General features: G+C 55.3%; 1 protein-coding gene across 1 annotated transcript in view; it reads left to right on the plus strand.

Annotated features, from left to right (window-relative positions):
* The first annotated feature begins 1227 nt into the window (after window positions 1-1227).
* Window positions 1228-20550, plus strand: part of ADAM10 (ADAM metallopeptidase domain 10) — a 29591-nt gene continuing 10268 nt past the window's right edge. The window contains exons 1-10 of the mRNA XM_078881012.1: window positions 1228-1918; window positions 10370-10538; window positions 12185-12303; window positions 12810-13019; window positions 13640-13773; window positions 15529-15660; window positions 16083-16175; window positions 18705-18888; window positions 19703-19866; window positions 20191-20374. Of these exons, the coding sequence (XP_078737138.1) occupies window positions 1849-1918; window positions 10370-10538; window positions 12185-12303; window positions 12810-13019; window positions 13640-13773; window positions 15529-15660; window positions 16083-16175; window positions 18705-18888; window positions 19703-19866; window positions 20191-20374 (1459 nt within the window). The 5' untranslated portion in view covers window positions 1228-1848. The remainder of the gene's footprint in view (window positions 1919-10369; window positions 10539-12184; window positions 12304-12809; window positions 13020-13639; window positions 13774-15528; window positions 15661-16082; window positions 16176-18704; window positions 18889-19702; window positions 19867-20190; window positions 20375-20550) is intronic.

A 20550-nucleotide genomic window follows, 5' to 3' on the forward strand; every position in this document is an offset into this window, starting at 1 on the left:
GGTTGCCTGACCAAGGCGAATGTCCGACGCTGTCACACGTGCTCCCCACTACGCCAATCCTCCTTCACCACGCTCACCTTGCCATGCCCTGACCCTCACCCACACAAGCTCGCGTAATTTCCTGCTTCACGTTGAGGTGGTGGTGCACGTGAACTGTCAGCCCCGAGCAGGTGAGAGACATCTCACTTGCACGTGGCGAGGGCGAGTCTGCAACAACAACAAAACTGAAACAATAAACTTAAACTAATACAAAAAACTGAAAAAAAACAAAAAAAAAACGAAAACGAAATAAAACTTAAACAATAAACTAAAACAAAAAACAAAACTAAAACGAAAAAAAACTGAAACAAAAAACGAAAAAAACCGAAAAATGTGCTTTCTTTGCCAGGTCAGGCCCCACGAAGCTGATGTGTCGCCCTTTGAGTCAGAAGCCGAGCTGGCGAGCTGGCGATCACAGACGCGAGCTCACCCAGTGGCTCGTCATCGTCGTGTGGGAATTGATACCAGCAGCCGGACACTCGAAGCGCGTGTTTATGACACCACGTGGAGGGGAGACGAGACGCGTGTTTATCACACCACGTGGAGGGGAGAAGCCGGAGGACCCTGAGAGAGAAAAAAATCCACGCGATCACGGGGGGAGAAAGAGAGAGGAGGGGGGAGGAGGGGGAAGGGAGAGGAGGAGGGGGAGATGGGGGAGGAGGAGGGGAGGAGGAGGGGGGGAGGAGGAGGAGGAGGAGGAGGGGGAGGAGGAGGAGGAGGGGGAGGAGGAGGGGGGGGAGGGAGAGGAGGAGGGGGGGGGGAGAGGAGGAGGAGGGGGGAGAGGAGGAGGGGGGGGGAGGAGGAGGAGGGAGGAGGGGGGGAGGAGGAGGTAGGGGGGTGGAGGAGGAGGGGGAGGAGGGGGGGGAGGAGGGGGAGGAGGAGGAGGGAGGAGGGGGGGAGGAGGAGGAGGGGGGGGAGAGGAGGAGGGGGGGGAGGAGGAGGAGGAGGGGGGGAGGAGGAGGAGGGAGGAGGGGGAGGAGGAGGTAGGGGGGTGGAGGAGGAGGGGGAGGAGGGGGGGGAGGAGGAGGAGGGGGGAGGAGGAGGAGGGGGAAGGAGGAGGAGGGGGAAGGAGGGGGAGGGGGGAGGAGGGGGAGAGGAGGAGGAGGAGGAGGCGGTAGGAGGGGGAGGGGAGGAGGAGGCGGTAGGAGGGGGAGGGGGGGAGGAGGCTTCCATAATCGCGGAGGGAGTGCTCCCCCTGGTGGGAAGGGAGTGGTCGTCTGAACACAACGAGTCTGTGCTCTCTGTGTGTGTGCTGTGTGTGTGCTCTGGGTGTTCTCTCTGTGCTCTGCGCGTGCTCTGCTCTCTGTGTTCTCTGGGTGTGCTCTTCTGCTCTGGGTGCTCTCTGTGCTCTGTGTGTGCTCTCTGTGTGTTCTTTGTGTGTTCTCTCTGTGTGTGTGCTCTGTGTGTGTGCTCTGTGTGTGTGCTCTGTGTGTGTTCTCTGTGTGTGTGCTCTGTGTGCTCTGCGTGCTCTGGGTGTTCGCGCGGCGATGCCTTTCGGCGGACATCGCCGCCGTCTCTCTCAGCCTGATCCTCCCGCTCTCTGCTTCCTCCAGTAACAAGGGCACGACGTACGTGGCTCACAGGCAGGGCAGGCAGGACAAGGCAGGGCAGGCAGGCGTACAAGCAGGGCAGGCAGGGCAGGCAGGGCAGGCAGGACAAGGCAGGGCAGGCAGGCGTACAAGCAGGGCAGGCAGGGCAGGCAGGACAAGGCAGGGCAGGCAGGCGTACAAGCAGGGCAGGCAGGGCAGGCAGGACAAGGCAGGACAAGGCAGGCGTACAAGGCAGGGCAGGCAGAGATCTCCGGAGGCGATGCACCCCACGCGGACTCTCCTCCTCATCATCGTGGCATCGCTCAGCTCGCCGAGCGCATCCAGCCGAGGTGAGGTGGACGGTGGTGCTGGTGGTGGTGGTAGTGGTGGTGGTGGTGGTGCTGGTGGTGGTAGTGGTGGTGGTGGCGGTGGTGCTGGTGGCGGTGGTGGTGGCGGTGGTGCTGGTGGTGCTGGTGGTGGTGGTGCTGCTGCTGGTGGTGGTGGTAGTGCTGGTGCTGGTGGTGGTGGTAGTGGTGGTGGTGCTGGTGGTAGTGCTGGTGGTAGTGCTGGTGGTAGTGGTGGTGGTAGTGGTAGTGGTGGTGGTGATGGTAGTGGTGGTGCTGATGGTGGTGATGGTGCTGGTGATGATGGTAATGGTAGTGGAGGTGGTGATGGTGGTGGTGATGGTGGTAGTGGTGGTGATGGTGGTGGTGGTGATGGTGGTGATGGTAGTGGTAGTGATGGTGGTAGTGGTGGTGGTAGTGGTGGTGGTGGTGATGGTAGTGGTAGTGGTGGTGATGGTGGTAGTGGTGGTGGTAGTGGTGGTGGTGGTGCTGGTGATGGTGGTGCTGGTGGTGCTGGTGATGGTGGTGCTGGTGGTGCTGGTGGTGGGGCTGGTGGTGGTGCTGGTGGGGCTGGTGGTGGTGCTGGTGGTGGTGCCGGTGCTGGTGGTGGTGCTGGTGGTGGTGCTGGTGGTGGTGCTGGTGGTGGTGCTGGTGGTGGTGCTGGTCACACGAGTGTTGGTGCTGGTGCTAGTGGTGGTGCTGGTGGTGGTGCTGGTGGTGCTAGTGGTGGTGCTGGTGGTGCTGGTGGTGGTGGTGGTCACACGAGTGTTGGTGCTGGTGCCGGTGGTGGTGGTGGTGCTGGTGGTGGTGCTGGTGGTGGTGCTGGTGGTGGTGCTGGTGGTGGTGCTGGTCACACGAGTGTTGGTGCTGGTGCTAGTGGTGGTGCTAGTGGTGGTGCTGGTGGTGGTGCTGGTGGTGCTAGTGGTGGTGCTGGTGGTGCTGGTGGTGGTGGTGGTCACACGAGTGTTGGTGCTGGTGGTGGTGCTGGTGGTGGTGCTGGTGGTGGTGCTGGTGGTGGTGCTGGTGGTGGTCACACGAATGTTGGTGCTGGCGTGTCGGGGGCTGTCTGTTGTTGTTGTCGACTCAGCCTGGGATGAGTACCTGCGGTCGCGGTGTGTAAACATCGCCACTGGGGGAGACAAAGGCGGCCGGGCGTGGTGCTGGCCACCCACCCCTCGCTTGCCCCACGGTGCCGGCCCTTCAATAGGTGCTGCTCGCTCACAGCACTTGCCCCGGCAGTCTGTTACGGGCTACACGGGGGCCCTTTGTCTGTGTCGCTCACGGCTACCATCAGTGGCTGAACATCTGAACCAAGTTCCCCCCCACGACTCTCGCTCGGCCTCCTCCAGCCGCTCAATCGACTCGGCCGTGAGCTGAAGAGGAGCCCTGCGTGGTGCTGCTGGGGGAGAGACAAAGACGGCCGGGCGTGGTGGCCGCGCGCCCAGTCAACGTGAAGCCAATTCCTCGTGTGCCTTGCCCTCAATAAGCCCGTGACGCCGGTACAATGGGCATCTTCGTCTTCTTGCGTGCTGAGTGTGGCCATTGTATTGGGGGTGTGTGTGTGTCGTGGATGCGCTGTTTATTAACACGGAGGAGGATTTCGTCCGTAATGCAGGTTGTTGTTGTTGTTGTGGTTGTTGTTTATTTGGTGGTGAGATCGCGCAAGTTTAAATGTGTCGTTGAACCCGCCACCACCCGACACTGCCACAATTAGCAAGGCGTTGTCACGTCAAGGGAGTGGTGCCAATTCGTTACAGCGCCACGCCGGTGTGTTGTTGGGAGAGCACATCCACTGTGATGTAGTAGTGGTGTGTAACATGTGGCTTTGTGTAGTGGTGTGTAACACGTGTCTCTGTAGTGTTGTGTAACAATGTGTCTTTGTGTGTCTTTGTGTAGTGCTGTGTAACATGTGTCTTTGTGTGTCTTTGTGGAGTGTTGTGTAACATGTGTCTTTGTGTGGTGCTGTGTAAAATGTGTCTTTGTGTAGTGTTGTGTAATATGTGTCTTTGTGTGTCTTTGTGGAGTGCTGTGTACTGTTTGGCTTTGTGTAGTGTTGTGTAACATGTGTCTTTGTGTGTCTTTGTGGAGTGTTGTGTAACATGTGGCTTTGTGTGTCTTTGTGGAGTGCTGTGTACTGTTTGGCTTTGTGTAGTGTTGTGTAACATGTGGCTTTGTGTAGGGGTTAGAGGGCTGCACTACGAACCCGGTGACTCGAGTTCGATTCCCGCTCACGGCCACCACCGGTGACGATTATCAGAATCGGGCATGGGCCTCCCCTAGGTCGACTCAGCCTCAAATGAGTACCTGGTGCGGTGTGTCGTGTACATCGCCACTGGGGAGACAAAGGCGGCCGGGCGTGGTGCTGGCCACCCACCCCCTCGTGTGCCGTGCCGACCTTCACAGGTGCTAAGCTAACAGCACTTGCCCCAACAGTCTAGCAATGCTATAGGGGGACCTTTGTATTTTGTCTTGTGTATATATGTACGGCATAGCTTTGTGTGTGTATGCACATATGTGTATAGGTGCTCGCTAACAGCACTTGCCCCTACAGTCTGTTAAGGCTATACGGGGGATCTTTGTCTTTGTATATGTGTGCATCTCAGTCTTGGTGTGTGTGTCTTTCTGTTTACGAGTGGCTCCTCTCAGCCACAGAATAGCAGGCCTCGGGGTGCCGTTCCATGTCCGTGCAGCACGTTGAACTTCTCTCGCACCGTACGTAGCCAATCGGAGGTGCGGGGAGATTAAAAACAACATCGACGGATTATCGCCGATTATAATAGTGAGTCCAGGAATAGGATGAGTCCAACGTTGTCATCGCCAGCTATGGTCGATCCACTGCCTGGATGAAAGCCTCCCAGTGCCAACCGTCACAATCCACCCCCATCCCCACACCTCCTTTGCTGCACGTGAAACGATTTCACCGTCTTGACGAATCTTCCGAGAGCGCGTTCCATCACCTCGGACTGTCCCCCCCCCCCATCCCTGACTTATCGACCACTGCCCTGTCGTAGCCTTTCAGGTCAACTCCGTGGCTTGCCCCCCACCCCCCCCCCCCGGAGTTCCATCGTTCACCTACCCCAGTGTGGGTGAGTTTCAAGTTGATAACGTGGAACCACGTGGAGGACAGGATAGCGTCTCGCTTTGCAATCACAAACTAAACGACACTAAACCTTTTTTGTTTTTATTTTTACAATGTAAAGGCCCACGGTGCTACATAGCTCACAACCGACCTGGCTGTCACAAATGATAGCTCAACGAAGTGGGATGATCATCATCATCATCGTCACGTGGGAATTTATAGCAGCCAAATACGGTAAACGCGTGACGTTGATTCTAAATGTGGAAGGAAAGAAATCGGAGGGCCGCGGAGAAAAATCCACGCGACCACGGCGAGAGAGAGACACGCAAACTCCAAATATACAGCAGCAGCAGGCATCTGGGTCGGGATCGAAGCCACGACCTCCTGTATACCAGGCGAGGTAGTTAACATCTCCTAACCACCGTGATGATGATGATGAGAGAGAGACACGCAAACTCCAAATATACAGCAGCAGGCGTCAGGGTCGGGATCGAAGCCACGACCTCCTGTAGACCAGGCGAGGTAGTTAACATCTCCTAACCGTCGTGGTGATGATGATGATGAGAGACACGAAAACTCCAAATATACAGCAGCAGGCGTCAGGATTGGGACGGAACCCACGACCTCATTTGTCGTTTGTGTGTCTCTCTTCCCTGTGGTCGTGCGGATTCTTCTTGGGGTGCTCCAGTTTCTTCCTCCACGTGTAGAATCAACGTCACTGGGTTCGAGTATTCGTGTGTTTCCCCTCCACACCTGGAACGGAGACGCGGTTGGAGTGCTGTATTTGGCTGCTCTGTAAATTTCCACATGGTGACGAACCTCTTCGTCGAGCTATGATTTGTGGCCATGGTCGCTTCTGATAAAAAATAAAAGAGAGCTCTAATTAATTAGCTCAGTGGGCCATACTTGGTCAAAAGTGAAGATAATCGTAGTGAAATGGAATTGCGCGCGCACGTGGACTTGCATTGCTTCTTTGCACACCCCTCTGGATTGTAAGCCCAGAGTGGCCCCCCAACCATCACCAATCACGTGCACCAACATCGACACCTTTGATGTTTGCCGGGGCAATTGTGTCAACTCTTAGTCATTCTCTTGACAATCACTCGAGTCCAACCGCCTTAACCAGGTGGGTTTGGGGTGTGTGGGTGTGTGGCGTTAGGCCGGCCTTCACCTGTCGCTGTGTTGCGTTACAGCACCGGTGACGATTATCTGAACCGGTCCTGGGCCTTTTCCCTAGGTCGGCTCGGCCTCAATTGAGTACCTGGCGTGGTGTGTAAAAACATCGCCGCTGGGGAGACAAAGGCGGTCGGGCGTGGTGGTGGTGGTGGCCCCTCGTGTGCCCTGCCGGTCTTCATAGGTGCTACTCGCTGGCAGCACTTGCCTCAACAGTCTGTGCAGGTTTCGATTTAAAGCTTTCGTGACTGCAGGGATTCATCTTCTTTGTTCTTTCGGTAAAGTCACGTAGAAGGGAAGTAATAAAATAATAAAAATAAAACAAAATTAAATAATTCTCACGACGTTTCGGCTACAATGCAAGCAGCCGTCCTCAGGTGAAGAATGACGGCTGCTTGCGTTGTAGCCGAAACGTCGTGAGAATTATTTTATTATGTTTTATTTTTATTATTTTATTACTTCCCTTCTACGTGACTTTACCGAAAGAACCAAGAAGATGAGTCTGTGCAGGCTATACGGGGGACTTTTGTCTTTGTTGCCGAGATGATGGGGTAGCGGTAAGTGTAGTGGTTAGCTGAATTCAGCCAAAATCGTTGACGAATATCTGAACCGGTCCCAGGCCTCTCCTAGGTAGACTCGGCCTTGCATGAATACTGTAGCTGGTGCGGTGTGTAAACATCGCCATTGGGGAGACAAAGGCAGCCAGGAGTGGTGCTGGTCACCCACTTCCTCGTGTTGCCGTGCCGGCCTGACCGCCGCTACTCGCTAATGGCACTTGCCCCTACACTCTGTGAAATGCTACGCGGGGGATCTCTTCTCGTTTGTTGCACACGTGGCGACACATCGCATGGACTCGCACAAACGGAGGTTTGTCGTTAAGGTGCAGAGTCCAAGTGACTCACAGCACCACCTATATTGATCCCCAGGTGTGGGGGGGTCTATGGGGCACGTGCGCATGTGTGTGTGTGTGATGGCGGTAGTGTAGCGGTTAGCGCTACGCTGCGCTATGAACCCAGCGACACGAGTTCGATTCCCGCTCACGGCCAACACCAGTGACGATTATCTGAACCGGTCCCGGGCCTCTCCCCTAGGTCTACTCAGCCTCAAATGAGTACCTGGTGCGGTGTGTAAACATTGCCACTAGGGAGACAAAGGCGGTCAGGCGTGGTGCTGGCCACCCACCCCCTCGTGTGCCGTTCCGGTCTTCATAGGTACTCGCTAACAGTACTTGCCCCTACAGTCTGTTCAGGCTATACGGGGGATCTTTGTCTTTTGTGATGACCACATGCTGTGGTGCTGCGGCCGTCTCAAATGCCCTTCCAATATCAGGAAGCCACAGGGAGCTTTTATATCATCTAGATTGCAAACGCATTTATTTACAACTGCTTTTGGTGTTTAGTTCGTTGTCCTTCCCCCACACCTGCGATTAGCACGTTTGGGCTATGTATGGTGCGAAAGAAGTTCAACATTTTCAGCCCCGTGTGAGTTGGTGGGACAATTTATCCGAGGATACGGTGGTCTGGACAAGGCTGAGGGCCGTCCATTGTGCATGCAATGCGGTGGTCTCGTGAGATGCATGCAAGGCGTGTTGGCTTGGTGAAAAGATGAGGGCCTGGTTTAAAGAGGCCAGGGCCGTGGGGCTGTTCTTGTGCCCTGGAGGACCCTGACCCTCTGCTCACTCTCATTAAGGACCCTCGTGATGAATTAGCACTCTAATTATTTCACTTGTTTATCCAGGAAAGCCTGAAGGAGTCTAAAGACTCGTTTTTTTAGGAGGTGCTGCTGCTGCTGCTGCGTGTAATCCCAAATGAGTAATTTGCAGGTAAATGTTTTTTGGCATTGGAACGTTTGGCCAGGTTGTTTGTAACTTTTCTTTAGATTGTTTCGGCTGATGGTGGGCAAGCCCGGGCAAAGCTACGTGTCCAGGAGTCGGAGCTATTCCCTGTTCGCCTTGGGGTGCGACAGGGATGTCCTCTGGCCCCAACACTATTTAACATATTTTTTTAAACACGTAATTCAACAAGTTTTCAATGGCTGTACCGGAGGAATTTCCATCTGGAACAGCAGATACAATGGGAGGCTGATCTGATCGATGCCCGGGTGCGGTCAAGGGTTGGCACCCTACTGGTCAACCATGTTATGTATGCCGATGATCTGGTGATTGCTGCTCTCTCTGAGGAGGAGTTGGAGACGCCGCTGCTGAACCTGGAGTGTGCCACTAAAAGATGGCCATTACCATCAGCCTCACCAAAACAAAGCACATGCCTGGGTATGTCATGTTATCGAATACTCCACCCCCTCAACTCCCTATGAGTGTTGGGGCAGTTGTGGAGAGAGTGGGGTAGTTCCTGTACCCGGGCAGTGTGTTCATGACCAGTTCTGGTTTGGCAGCAGAAGTCTCACCTCGAATCAGTCAAACGGCATTATCTTTTCATCGCCTGCGTAACGCCGTGTAGAAGCTACTTGGCCTGTCGCTCCACACGAAGCTCCAGGTCTTCTCGGCCACAGTCATGCCCTCAATTCTCTACGCATGCGAAACGTGGACCCCCATTATAGGAACATTTGCACCGGCTTTAAGCAGGCTGGGTTGTACGAGAACCTCACAGATCCTTGAAATATCGCGACAATATCCCATCATAATACGGGTTTTTCCACTTTTTTCTTGCAAGAAAACTGAAACTTTTTTACAAGGATTCATGTCTGCATTAACCACAATACTTGCAGTCAAAATGCAAACAAAAAACACACTGATAATACAGGGTGACCCAAAAAAAACGGGCCCCAACTCTAATTAGGCCCCGTTTCTTAGTGTTTTGTCCGAACGAAATGAAACTTTGGTCATAACTAGTTTATTATATTCGAAACATCAAATCAAAACACTAGGGTCTTTGGCCTTTTTTTCTCCGTTCTACAGCATGTGTTCTAGATGGCCTCCATTTAGCTCCGTGCATTTCTTGAGGCGCAGCACGAAGTTGTCCATGACGTTCTTACAGACTGAATTGGTAATGGCTCTCATCTCCTCCCTGATGGTTTCCTTGAGTTCCGTGATGGTTCAGTCTCACGGGACATACCGAGGGACTGACTTCGCTTACGCACAGAGCGTTTCGGACTCTGCTGGAGAGACTCTCTCACACTTTCGACCAGCTCGGCTGTTCGCTTCTTGGGACGTCCCGAGTGGCTTGGACGGTTCTCACTGACAGCGTTGAGGTTCTCCACCGTCCCATACTTCTCGAAGTGGGCCACCCAGTTCTGAATTCTGCTTTTGGATGGAGCCTTTTCACATTCGAACTGACGCATGAAACTGTCCTGGGTTTTCTTGAACGAGCCTGTCTTGTAGTAAAATTTAACACAGTGTATTCTTTGTCCCAGCTCCCACTGGGGTCTTGGTGTACTCACGGTCGTTGATTCTGCCATGTCCTGTAAAATAAGGGCAATCGGTGAATAAATAAAGGAGATATCACATAAAGTGTACACGGGGCCCGTTTTTTTTGGGTCACCCTGTATATGCATTGTCCTTGAAACTGATTGGTCCACACAAGAGACAGCTTTCTTTCTTTTCTGAATCCGTGTAAAAAGGTTTCAGTTTTGTTGCCAGAAAAAAGGGGAAAAACCCCTATTATTATATTTTGGTACTGGCAAAGAAGGTCTAATGATGTAAATATCCCATCGGTGAGCTCCTCCGGCAGGCGAGGCTGCATTGGCTGGGTCATGTTGCCCGCATGCCCAGCCACTGCAAACGCAACCGCTTCTGTTTCGCCGGATAGAGACGGGGGGCTAAACAGGCGTGGCACGGGCTAGAGGGGAGATGGACTGACGCGGTGATTTGGAGCCGAGTGGACTTGCCGATGACTGCGGAGGAGGCGGCTTGTGAAGGACGCCACTACCGGGCCGATTGGAGGCAGTCGCCCCGCAGCAACCACGGACCTCGCAGGAGCGACGCTCGTCGCGACGACATCAACGAGCGGCGCGCCCGGGGGTGGCTAAAACGACGCGGCGAGTTGGCGCAGCGGGTTGTAGAGGAGAGGGGAGGTGGGGGCTAAACGGGCATGGCACGGGTAGTGGGGGGGGAGGGGCATAGGGAAAAATGAACCCTAACCCAGCGTCTCCCGAACCACGCCGGGCCGGTTTGGCACGGGGGACCCCGTCGCGACGCGGCTGTGCGGTGCGGCGGGGAAACGGACCGGAACGAGTCGTTCTGCGCGCAGGAGCGGGGGTTGCCGGCGGCCCGGGCCGGGGCCTGGGCAGCTACATCCGCCGCTACGAGGGCCTCTCCTACGACACGGAGGACGTCCACACGCAGCACGAGCGCGTCCGGCGCGCCGCCCTGGGCCGGCAGACGGCGCAGCTCAGCCTCCGCTTCTCGGCGTATGGACGGTAGGACACGTACGGCACGGGTACGGCACGGGTACGGCACGCGTACGGCACGCGTACGGCACGCGTACGGCACGGGTACGGCACGCGTACGGCACGGGTACGGCACGCGTACGGCACGCGTACGGCACGCTCACGGCACGCGTACACCACGTGTGCGGCACGCTGTGGATTTCACACCTGATGATGATTGCTTGTGTTGCAGTCGAAACGTCGTGAGAATTTTTATTGTTTTATATTTAGATTATTTTAATATTTCCCTTCTACGTGACTTTACCGAAAGAACCAAGAATATGAACCGTTCGAGCGTGAACGCCACGAAGATGAACAGTGGTGGTGGTGGAATGCCCCACAGAGCTGTTAGTTGATTTTGTTCAGAAGCGACGTTACCATCACAAACGAAAGCTCAACGAAGCGGGCTTATCATCATCATCATCGTCACGTGGGAATTTATAGCGGTAGCCAAATGACTCCAGACGCACGGCGTTGATTCTAAACAACAACAGCAGCAGCAGCAGCAGCATCGGCAACAGTCCCAGACCACACCAAGACAACAACAACAACACGCAGTCCCTCAATTAGATTGCACTTGAAAATTGAACGTATCGATGACGCACAGCGGTCAAGGGTCAAAGGGACAAATCACATTTGGCTCCCGGTGCGGCTGGACTGGGCTGGATGCCAACAGTGAAAGAATAGAGTGGTTATAAATAATAAATAAACATTGTTACGGAACTTAACCTGTGCGTACATTTGAAAATCAAACTCAACACACATTTGTCCAAACACACTGTAAGCTTCAAAAGCAGAGCATAAATATATAGACGTTTTGGACATTGGACCTTGTTTAGAGCGCGTAATAGCGTGCCCCAAAACCCGACCTGTTCCGTATTTTTTTTACTCTGAAAGCCACTGTGGTGTTGACACGGATCGGGTTGAATTGTTGTTGTTCGTCTTGGTTTTTTCGGTAAAGTCACGTAGAATAAAATAATAAAAATTAAACATAATAAAATATCATAATATAAAATGTTCCTTGTGGCAGTACCCCGGGGTACTCAATAATAATACAGAATGGCCGAGGCAATTAAATATGTTATTTATGGGACACAATTTTTTCCAGGGGTGTACTTCACTCCGCGACTGGGGTACCACTCAATCCGACATCAGTGCCACTCCGCGATGTCGACACGCAGCGATGATGCTTGCGCTGAAACCCTGAACGCTCGCGGTACGCACCGTGGTGGTGGTGCATCGTGGTGGTGGTGGTGGTGCATCGTGGTGGTGGTGGTGCATCGTGGTGGTGGTGGTGCATCGTGGTGGTGGTGGTGCATCGCAGTGTACAGCTCGAGTCTAGACGAGTCGATTGCCGCATCGCCGACCATCGACAGACTAAGAATGACTGCCGGGGTACTGCCATGAGGTTCAAATATACAGCAGGCGCCAGGGTCGGAGTGGAACCCAAGACCTCCTGTGTACCTGCCAAGGTAGTCAACATCTCCGTGCCACCGTGGCACCGCCACACGAAGGCGGCCGGGACGTGGCGCTGGCCACCCCCTCGGTGCGCCGTGGCCGGACCTCCGTAGGCGGCGCTCTCCGTGCTCTGGCGATCCCCTTGACGCTCCGTGCTGCGTCGCTTGCGCCGCCCGCAGGGACTTCCACCTGCGGCTGCGGAGAGACGTCTCCCTCTTTGTGGACGACTTCCGGGTGGAGACCAGCGGCGTGGAGGAGACGTACGACACGGCGCACATCTACACGGGCTCGCTGCACGGTGAGACCACACATCGACACGGCGCACATCTACACGGGCTCGCTGCACGGTGAGACCACACATCGACACGGCGCACATCTACACGGGCTCGCTGCACGGTGAGACCACGCATCGACACGGCGCACATCTACACGGGCTCGCTGCACGGTGAGACCACACATCGACACGTCACACATCTACACGGGCTCGCTGCACGGTGAGATGGGGGTGGGGTGGGGTGGGGGGTGACGGAGGGGGGGGGCAGTGGGTTGACCTTGGGGGTGGGGGGTGGGGGTGAGCCGGGCCATGTTAATCTATGGGCAGTGTTAGTCTATGGGCAATGTTAGTCTATGGGCAGTGTTAGTCTATGGGCAATGTTAGTCTATGGGCAATGTTAGTCAATGGACCGCACAGTAAAACCACTGGTTTGTGCTCCTTCAACGGAGGTGGGAGGAGGAACGTCAAACGACACGCGAACTCTCCCTCTGATGAAGCTCATCTCTGCCCCCCCCCCCGCACGGTGCCAGGCGAGCCGGGCTCGCGGTGCCACGGCTCGGTGCTGGGCGGGCGCTTCGAGGGCGTCGTGACGACCGCCACGGACGGCACCTTCTACGTGGAGCTAGCGGAGCGCTACCCAGAGACGGGCACCGCCACCGCCGCCACCACCGCTGCCACCACCGCCACCACCGCCGCCACCGCACCCTTCCATTCCGTCATCTACCATGAGGACGACATTGGTGAGATGATGATGACGACGATGACGATGATGACGACTATGACAATAACGATGATCTTGACTTAGCGCTTTCGTGACTGCAGGAATTAATATTCTTTGGGTCTTTCAGTAAAGTCACATCGATAGGTTGAAAGAAAATAGATTTTTTTAATTTTTTTTGTTATTTTTCTTTGAACGTTTCTACGTGACTTTACCGAAAGACCCAAAGATTATGAATAATAATGATGATGATGACGACTATGACAATAACGACGATAACGACGATAATGATGACGATGATGACGATGACGATAATGATGACGACGATGACGACGAAGATGACGAAGATGATGACGATGATAATGACGACGACGATGACGAGGATGTCATCGATGATGATGACGACGATGATAATGACGACGACGATAATGATGACGATAATGATGATGATGACGATGATGACGACTACGATAATGACGACGATGATGATCAAGGATGATAATGATGATGACGATGCGAGAGCCACCGCCGTGGCTGCCTTGCAGCGAGGGGGTAAGATCGCTTCGCTGGTCGTCGTCGTCCTCCTCGTTATCTTCACCGTCATCAGCGTTCGGGGGGGTTGCTCGTGGTGTCTCTGCCCAGACGACCCCCGCGGCCACCACGGAGGCGGCCGCGGGGAGGGTGGCGGCTGTGCCGATGGCGCCGTCTTCCAGCGCATGGCCGCGTTCCAGCGCCGAGCGGGGCACGCGGAAGATGACGACGGAGCACGTGACCAGGTCAGCGCGGTGGGGGCGGCAAGATGCTCACTCGGCTAGGGAATGTTTTATTTTGCCAGGTCAGGCCCGCTGAGCTACGTGGCTCTTTTTCAGAAGCGACCAAGTGGCTCATCATCATCATCATCACGTGGCAATGTGTGGCAGCCAAATACGCGAGATGATGCTGATGCTAAATGTGGGAAGGAAAAAGCGGAGGACCCGGAGAAAAGTCCACGCGACCACGGGGAGAGAGAGAGACACGCAGGCATCAGGGTTGGAATCGAACCCACGACTTCCTGCATATCAGACGATTGGGTTATCAACTTGCCACCTGGGATACAGGAGGTCATGGGTTCGATCCCGACCCTTGACGCCTGCTGTGCATTTGGAGTTTGCGTGTCTCTCTCTCTCTCGCCGTGGTCACGTGAATTTTTCTTGGGTCCTCCGGATTTTCCCTGCACATTGAGAATCGACGTCACGCATTTCGAGTATTTCGCTGCTACAATGTCCACGTGATATATCGCTTCGTTGAGCTACAATTTGTGATGGGCAGGTCCCTTCTGAAGGATAGCTACGTAGCTCAGTGGGCCTTAACCTGGTAAAATTAAAATAAAATGTAAGAGTTTTAGTTTATCTCGAATGTGTTTGAGCTGAGATGCTGTACCCTGCACACACACAAACAACCCTGAGCCGGTGGTGGACATTCCACATTCCTATGATGGGGTGGAGATCGTTCTAGAAACTTCCACGGGGGGATGGGGGAGGGGCAGGAGAGGGCAGGGGAGGGCTCATGTCAAAAATGTCAAGCTTTTTATCAGCCGGGCATGAATAAAACAACTTCCAGTGTAATTAGGGCAGATGTTCCGGATACATACTTGAGTTCCAGCCAGTTTTGTCACGGACTTAACACAGCGCTGTTGTTGTTCTGAAGGGTTTTACTGTGCGCTCATCAGCGTGGTAACGCTTCCGTGGTGGGCAGGCCTCCTCATCAAGAGTGCGCGATAACAAATGTTCAGACTTGCTGGCTCCCCCGTGTAGCCTGAAACAGACTGCTGGGGAAAGTGCTGTTAGCGAGTAGCACTTGTGAAGGCCGGAACGGCGCACGAGGGGGTGGGTGGCCAGCACCACGCCCGGCCGCCTTTTTCTCTCCAGTGGTGACGTTGGAATACCGCTCCAGGTACTCATTTGAGGCTGAGTGTACCTAGGGGAGGCCTAGGACCAGTTCAGATAATCGTCACTGGTGTTGGCCGTGAGCGGATATCGAACCCAGGGGTGCCGGGTTTGTAGCAAAGTGTGCCAACCGCTGCACAATCACTCCTCCTTCCACACACTCGGACACACAACAAAGACAAAGATCCCCCGTATAGCTACAACAGACTTTTGGGGCAAGTGCTGTTAGCGAGTGGCACCTATGAAGGCCGGAACGGCACACGAAGGGGGTGGGTGGCCAGCACCACGCCCGGCCGCGTTTGTCTCCCCAGTGGTGATGTTTACACATTTGCATCAGGTACCGCTCCTTCCATATATACACACACACACGCACACACACACGCACACACACGTCCTCACAGCCAAACATCACTCGCCACCCTCCCCTTATCAAACTATTTGGTGATGCTGCTGCCGCTTTGACAGCGGTGCAGGGGCGCAGTTAGCGACAAGAACAACAAGAAAACTCTCAACCGGAATGGGTGTGCGATGTCGGCCCTCGCGGTGCAGAGTGGTGGCGGTGGTGGCGGCGGTGGTGGCGGTGGTGGTGGCGGTGCCGGTGGTGGTGGTGGCGGTGGTGGTGCCGCGGTGCGTGGCACACGCAGCGTCCCGGGGGACAGGAACACGTGCCTCCTCTTCATCCAGGCCGACCACTTCTTCCACAAGTTCTACGGCAGCCGCGAGGCCGTCATCGCACAGGTGAGCGACGCGCGCACCTGGCACCGCACGTGGCACCGCGCGCGTTTTACAGCGTGCCTTTTACAGCACGCGTGTCACAGCGTATGTCACCGCACGTGTCACCGTGCCCCATCGGCCAACACCATTGACGATTATATTAACTGAACCGGTCCTGGGCCTCCCCAAGGTCGACTTGGCCTCCCCAAGGTCGACTTGGCCTCAAATGAGTATGTAAACATCACCACTCGGGAGACAAAGGAGGCCGGGAGTGGTGCTGGCCACTCACCCCCTCGTGCGCTGTTCCGGCCTTCGTAGGTGCTCGCTTAAAAGCACTTGCCCCAACGGTCTGTTAAAGGCTACGCGGGTGGACCTTGGTCTCTGTCAGTTTCGCGACACGCGTGTTTCTCCGCGTGTTTCTCCGCGTGTCTCTCCACGTGCGTCAGATTGCGAGCCACGTGAAGGCGATCGACAGCATCTACCAGAACACCAACTTCAACGGAATCCGGGGCATCAACTTCATGGTGAAGAGGGTCCGGGTGAGTGGCCGTCCGTCGTGCGCCGGGCCGCTCGCAGAGGCTCCTCGGGGCCCTGGACAGGACAAAATTGTTTTAATTTGTTTTTTCGTTTCCAGGTAAGGCCCACTGAGCTACGTAGATGTTTTTGCGGAAGCGAGCCTGGCCATCGCAAACGATAGCTCGACGGAACCGGCTCACCGCGTGCAAATGTACAGCGGCGGCAGGCGAAAAAAACAAAAGCGTGATGTCGATTCTAGACTTGGAGGGAAAAACCGCAGGCAGCCCGGAGAAAAATCCACGCGACCACGGGGAGAGAGACACGCAGACTCCGAATATACAGCAGGCGTCGGGGTCGGGATAGAACTCACGACCTCCTGTGTACCAGGCGAAGTAGTCAACATCTCCTAGCCACCGTGGAATGCCCCCCGCCCGCCCCCCTGCCCCCCCCCCCCACCGCCCCTCCCCCCTCCTGGCCCACCCCCCTGGCCCCCCTGGCCTCCCCCATGGCCCCGTTCTACAGCGCCGCGGTCAGAATTCTCGAGCTCACAACGGGAAGGCGGCCGAGGTTTCAATCCCCCTATAGGCTGCCGACTCATCCCCATCATACCCACTAAGGGGGGTGGATAAACTAAGTTCGATGTTATTGTAGACAGCAGAGGTGTGGACTCGAGTCATGTGACTTGGACTCGAGTCAGACTCGAGTCATGAATTTGATGACTTGCGACTCGACTTGGACTTGCATAACAATGACTTTGTCCCACCTCTGGTAGACAGTAACATAGTGGGTCGCGATGCGCAACGATCGCGTCCATGATAAGAGCAGCAACAACAAAACAAAACAACACGAGTCAAGCTCGTGGAGTTTCCCGCACCTGCGATTACCACGGTTGGCTACGTACGGTGCGAAAGAAGTTCAACATACACATACGACACGAACGAATACGTGATAAGGTCGCTTTTACGGCCGTCTGGAATGCTCTTCCTTCAAATGTTAAGAAGCCACTTTGAAATCATCATCGAGATTGGAAAACTCATTTCTTTCAAACTCGTTTTTGTGTTTAGTTTGTTCCTTCCCCCGCACCCCCGATTAGCACGGTTAGATTCGTACCGTGCAAAAGAAGTTCAACATACACACTGCACCATAGACTCAACACTGCCCCTAGACTCAACACTGCCCCTAGACTCAACACTGCCCCTAGACTCAACACTGCCCATAGACTCAACACTGCCCCTAGACTCAACACTGCCAATAGACTCAACACTGCCCATAGACTCAACACTGCCCATAGACTCAACACTGCCCATAGACTCAACACTGCCAATAGACTCAACACTGCCCCATAGACTGAACACTGCCCATAGACTCAACACTGCACCATAAACTCAACACTACCCATAGACTCAACACTACCCATAGATTCAACACTGCACCATAGACTCAACACTACCCATAGACTCAACACTGCCCATAGACTCACCACTACCCATAGACTCAACACTGCCCATAGACTCAACACTGCCCATAGACTCAACACTGCACCATAGACTCAACACTGCCCATAGGCTCAACACTGCCCGTAGACTCACCACTACCCATAGACTCAACACTGCCCATAGACTCAACACTGCCCATAGACTCAACACTGCACCATAGACTCAACACTGCCCATAGACCCAACACTGCCCATAGGCTCAACACTGCCCATAGACTCAACACTGCACCATAGACTCAACACTGCCCATAGGCTCAACACTGCCCATAGACTCAACACTGCCCATATGCTCAACACTGCCCATAGACTCAACACTGCCCCATAGACTGAACACTGCCCATAGACTCAACACTGTACCATAAACTCAACACTACCCATAGACTCAACACTACCCATAGATTCAACACTACCCCATAGACTCAACACTGCACCATAGACTCAACACTGCCCATAGGCTCAACACTGCCCGTAGACTCACCACTACCCATAGACTCAACACTGCCCATAGACTCAACACTGCACCATAGACTCAACACTGCCCATAGACCCAACACTGCCCATAGGCTCAACACTGCCCATAGACTCAACACTGCACCATAGACTCAACACTGCCCATAGGCTCAACACTGCCCATAGACTCAACACTACCCATAGACTCAACACTGCCCATAGGCTCAACACTGCCCATAGACTCAACACTGCACCATAGACTCAACACTGCCCATAGACCCAACACTGCCCCATAGACTCAACACTGCACCATGGACTCAACACTGCCCATAGACCCAACACTGCCCATAGACTCAACACTGCCCATAGGCTCAACACTGCCCATAGACTCAACACTGCACCATAGACTCAACACTGCCCATAGACCCAACACTGCCCATAGACCCAACACTGCCCCATAGACTCAACACTGCACCATGGACTCAACACTGCCCCATAGACTCAACACTGCCCATAGACTCAACACTGCACCTCCGATTGACTTTGAACGGCGCGAAACAAGTACAGGAAGTGCAACGTCGCGCCGCCGTTGTGACGCCGCGTGCAGATCAACGGCACGGAGGAGGAGCGCGACCCCACGAACCCCTTCCGCTTCGCCAACATCGGCGTGGAGAAGTTCCTGGAGCTCAACTCGGAGCAGAACCACAACGACTACTGCCTCGCCTACGTGTTCACCGACCGCGACTTCGACGACGGCGTGCTCGGCCTCGCGTGGGTCGGAGCCCCCGCCGGTGAGCGCGCACGCGGCGGCTGCGGCGGCGTGCGACGCTGCGCGACAGCGCGGTGAAGTTTGCGACTCGTCTTCTTGGTTCTTTCGGTAAAGTCGTCACGTAGAAGGGAAATAATAAAATAATACAAATAAAACATAATAAAATACAATTTTCACGACGTTTCGGCCACAACGCAAGCAGCCGTCCTCAGGTGAAGACCAGGTCTGTCGGGAAGACAGCATCTGAATGAAACACCCCAGGCTTGGAGCGTATATTTAAGCTGCTGGGTTGGAGGGGGAAGAGCGCCTTGACTAAATAATTTGCATATCAAGAGGGTGGTGGCGGTCGCGTCGGTGAGTGACGACGTCTTTTAAAAACGGCGGCGCCGCGGTGGCCGCCGCTGCTGCTGCCACTGCTGCTGCTGTTGCTGCTGCTGTTGCTGCTGCTGTTGCTGTTGCTGCTGTTGCTGCTGCTGCTGCTGTTGCTGCTGCTGCTGCTGCTGTTGCTGCTGCCGCTGCTGCCGCTGTTGCCGCTGCTGTTGCTGCTGCTGCTGCTGTTGCCGCTGCTGTTGCTGCTGTTGCCGCTGCTGCTGCTGCCGCTGCTGCTGCTGCCGCTGCTGCTACGCCCCTCGAAACAAAATGAACGCCGAGCTGCTCGCGCGTCTCGAGACCCGGCGTGGAACGGGCAACACCCGCCGCCCTGCGGCCCGCAGACGTCGTCGGAAACGCGAAACGGGTTCGTGAGCGCGTGCTCGTCGCCACACGCCGGGGTACGAACCCGGCGGTTCGAGTCCCGCTCGCCGCCAATGCCCCACGACGAATTTCGGGGTCCGCAGGGAGCTCGGGCGGCATCTGCGAAAAGAACAAGCTGTACTCTGACGGGAAGAGGAAGTCGCTGAACACGGGCATCATCACGGTGAAGAACTACGGGGCGCACGTGCCCCCCAAGGTGTCGCACATCACCTTCGCCCACGAGATCGGCCACAACTTCGGCTCGCCGGTGAGGGACGACGCACCACGGGGAGACGGGGAGACGTGACGCGGGGACACTTGGAGAGACGCGCGCGGGGAGACACAAGGGGAGACATGCGGGGAAGATGCACGCGGGGAGACACGCGGGGAGACACGCGGGGAGACACACGGGGAGACATGGAGATGGGAGACAGGGAGCCTTGGGGAGACACGGCGGGGAAACACAGGGAGACGCACGGGGAGACGCGTGGGGAGACACGCTGATGAATAAATGTCCGGATGATCCTATAATTTAATGGACGGTAAATGGACGAACAAACGTGGCAATGGGCTGGCGTGCGTGCGTGCGCAGCACGACTCGGGCCTGGATTGCACCCCGGGGACGTCGCTGAGCCCCGACGCCAAGGAGCGCGGCAACTTCATCATGTACGCACGCGCCACCTCGGGCGACCGGCCCAACAACAACCGCTTCTCGCCGTGCAGCATGCGCAACATCAGCCTCGTGCTCGCCTCCAAGCGCCACCACTGCTTCGTCGGCAAGTGGCCCGGCGCACTCGTACGTGCGCGTGCGTGAGTGTGTGCGAGTGTGTGTGTGAGGGTGTGTGAGTGTGTGTGAGGGTGTGTGAGTGTGTGTGTGTGAGTGTGTGCCAACTGGGTCTGCCCCGTGACCTCCTGCCAGCGGGCGTTCGACACTTCACGTGGCCTCAAGGTG

Source organism: Lampetra fluviatilis, chromosome 59, assembly GCF_964198595.1.
Source record: "Lampetra fluviatilis chromosome 59, kcLamFluv1.1, whole genome shotgun sequence".
NCBI lineage: Eukaryota > Metazoa > Chordata > Hyperoartia > Petromyzontiformes > Petromyzontidae > Lampetra > Lampetra fluviatilis.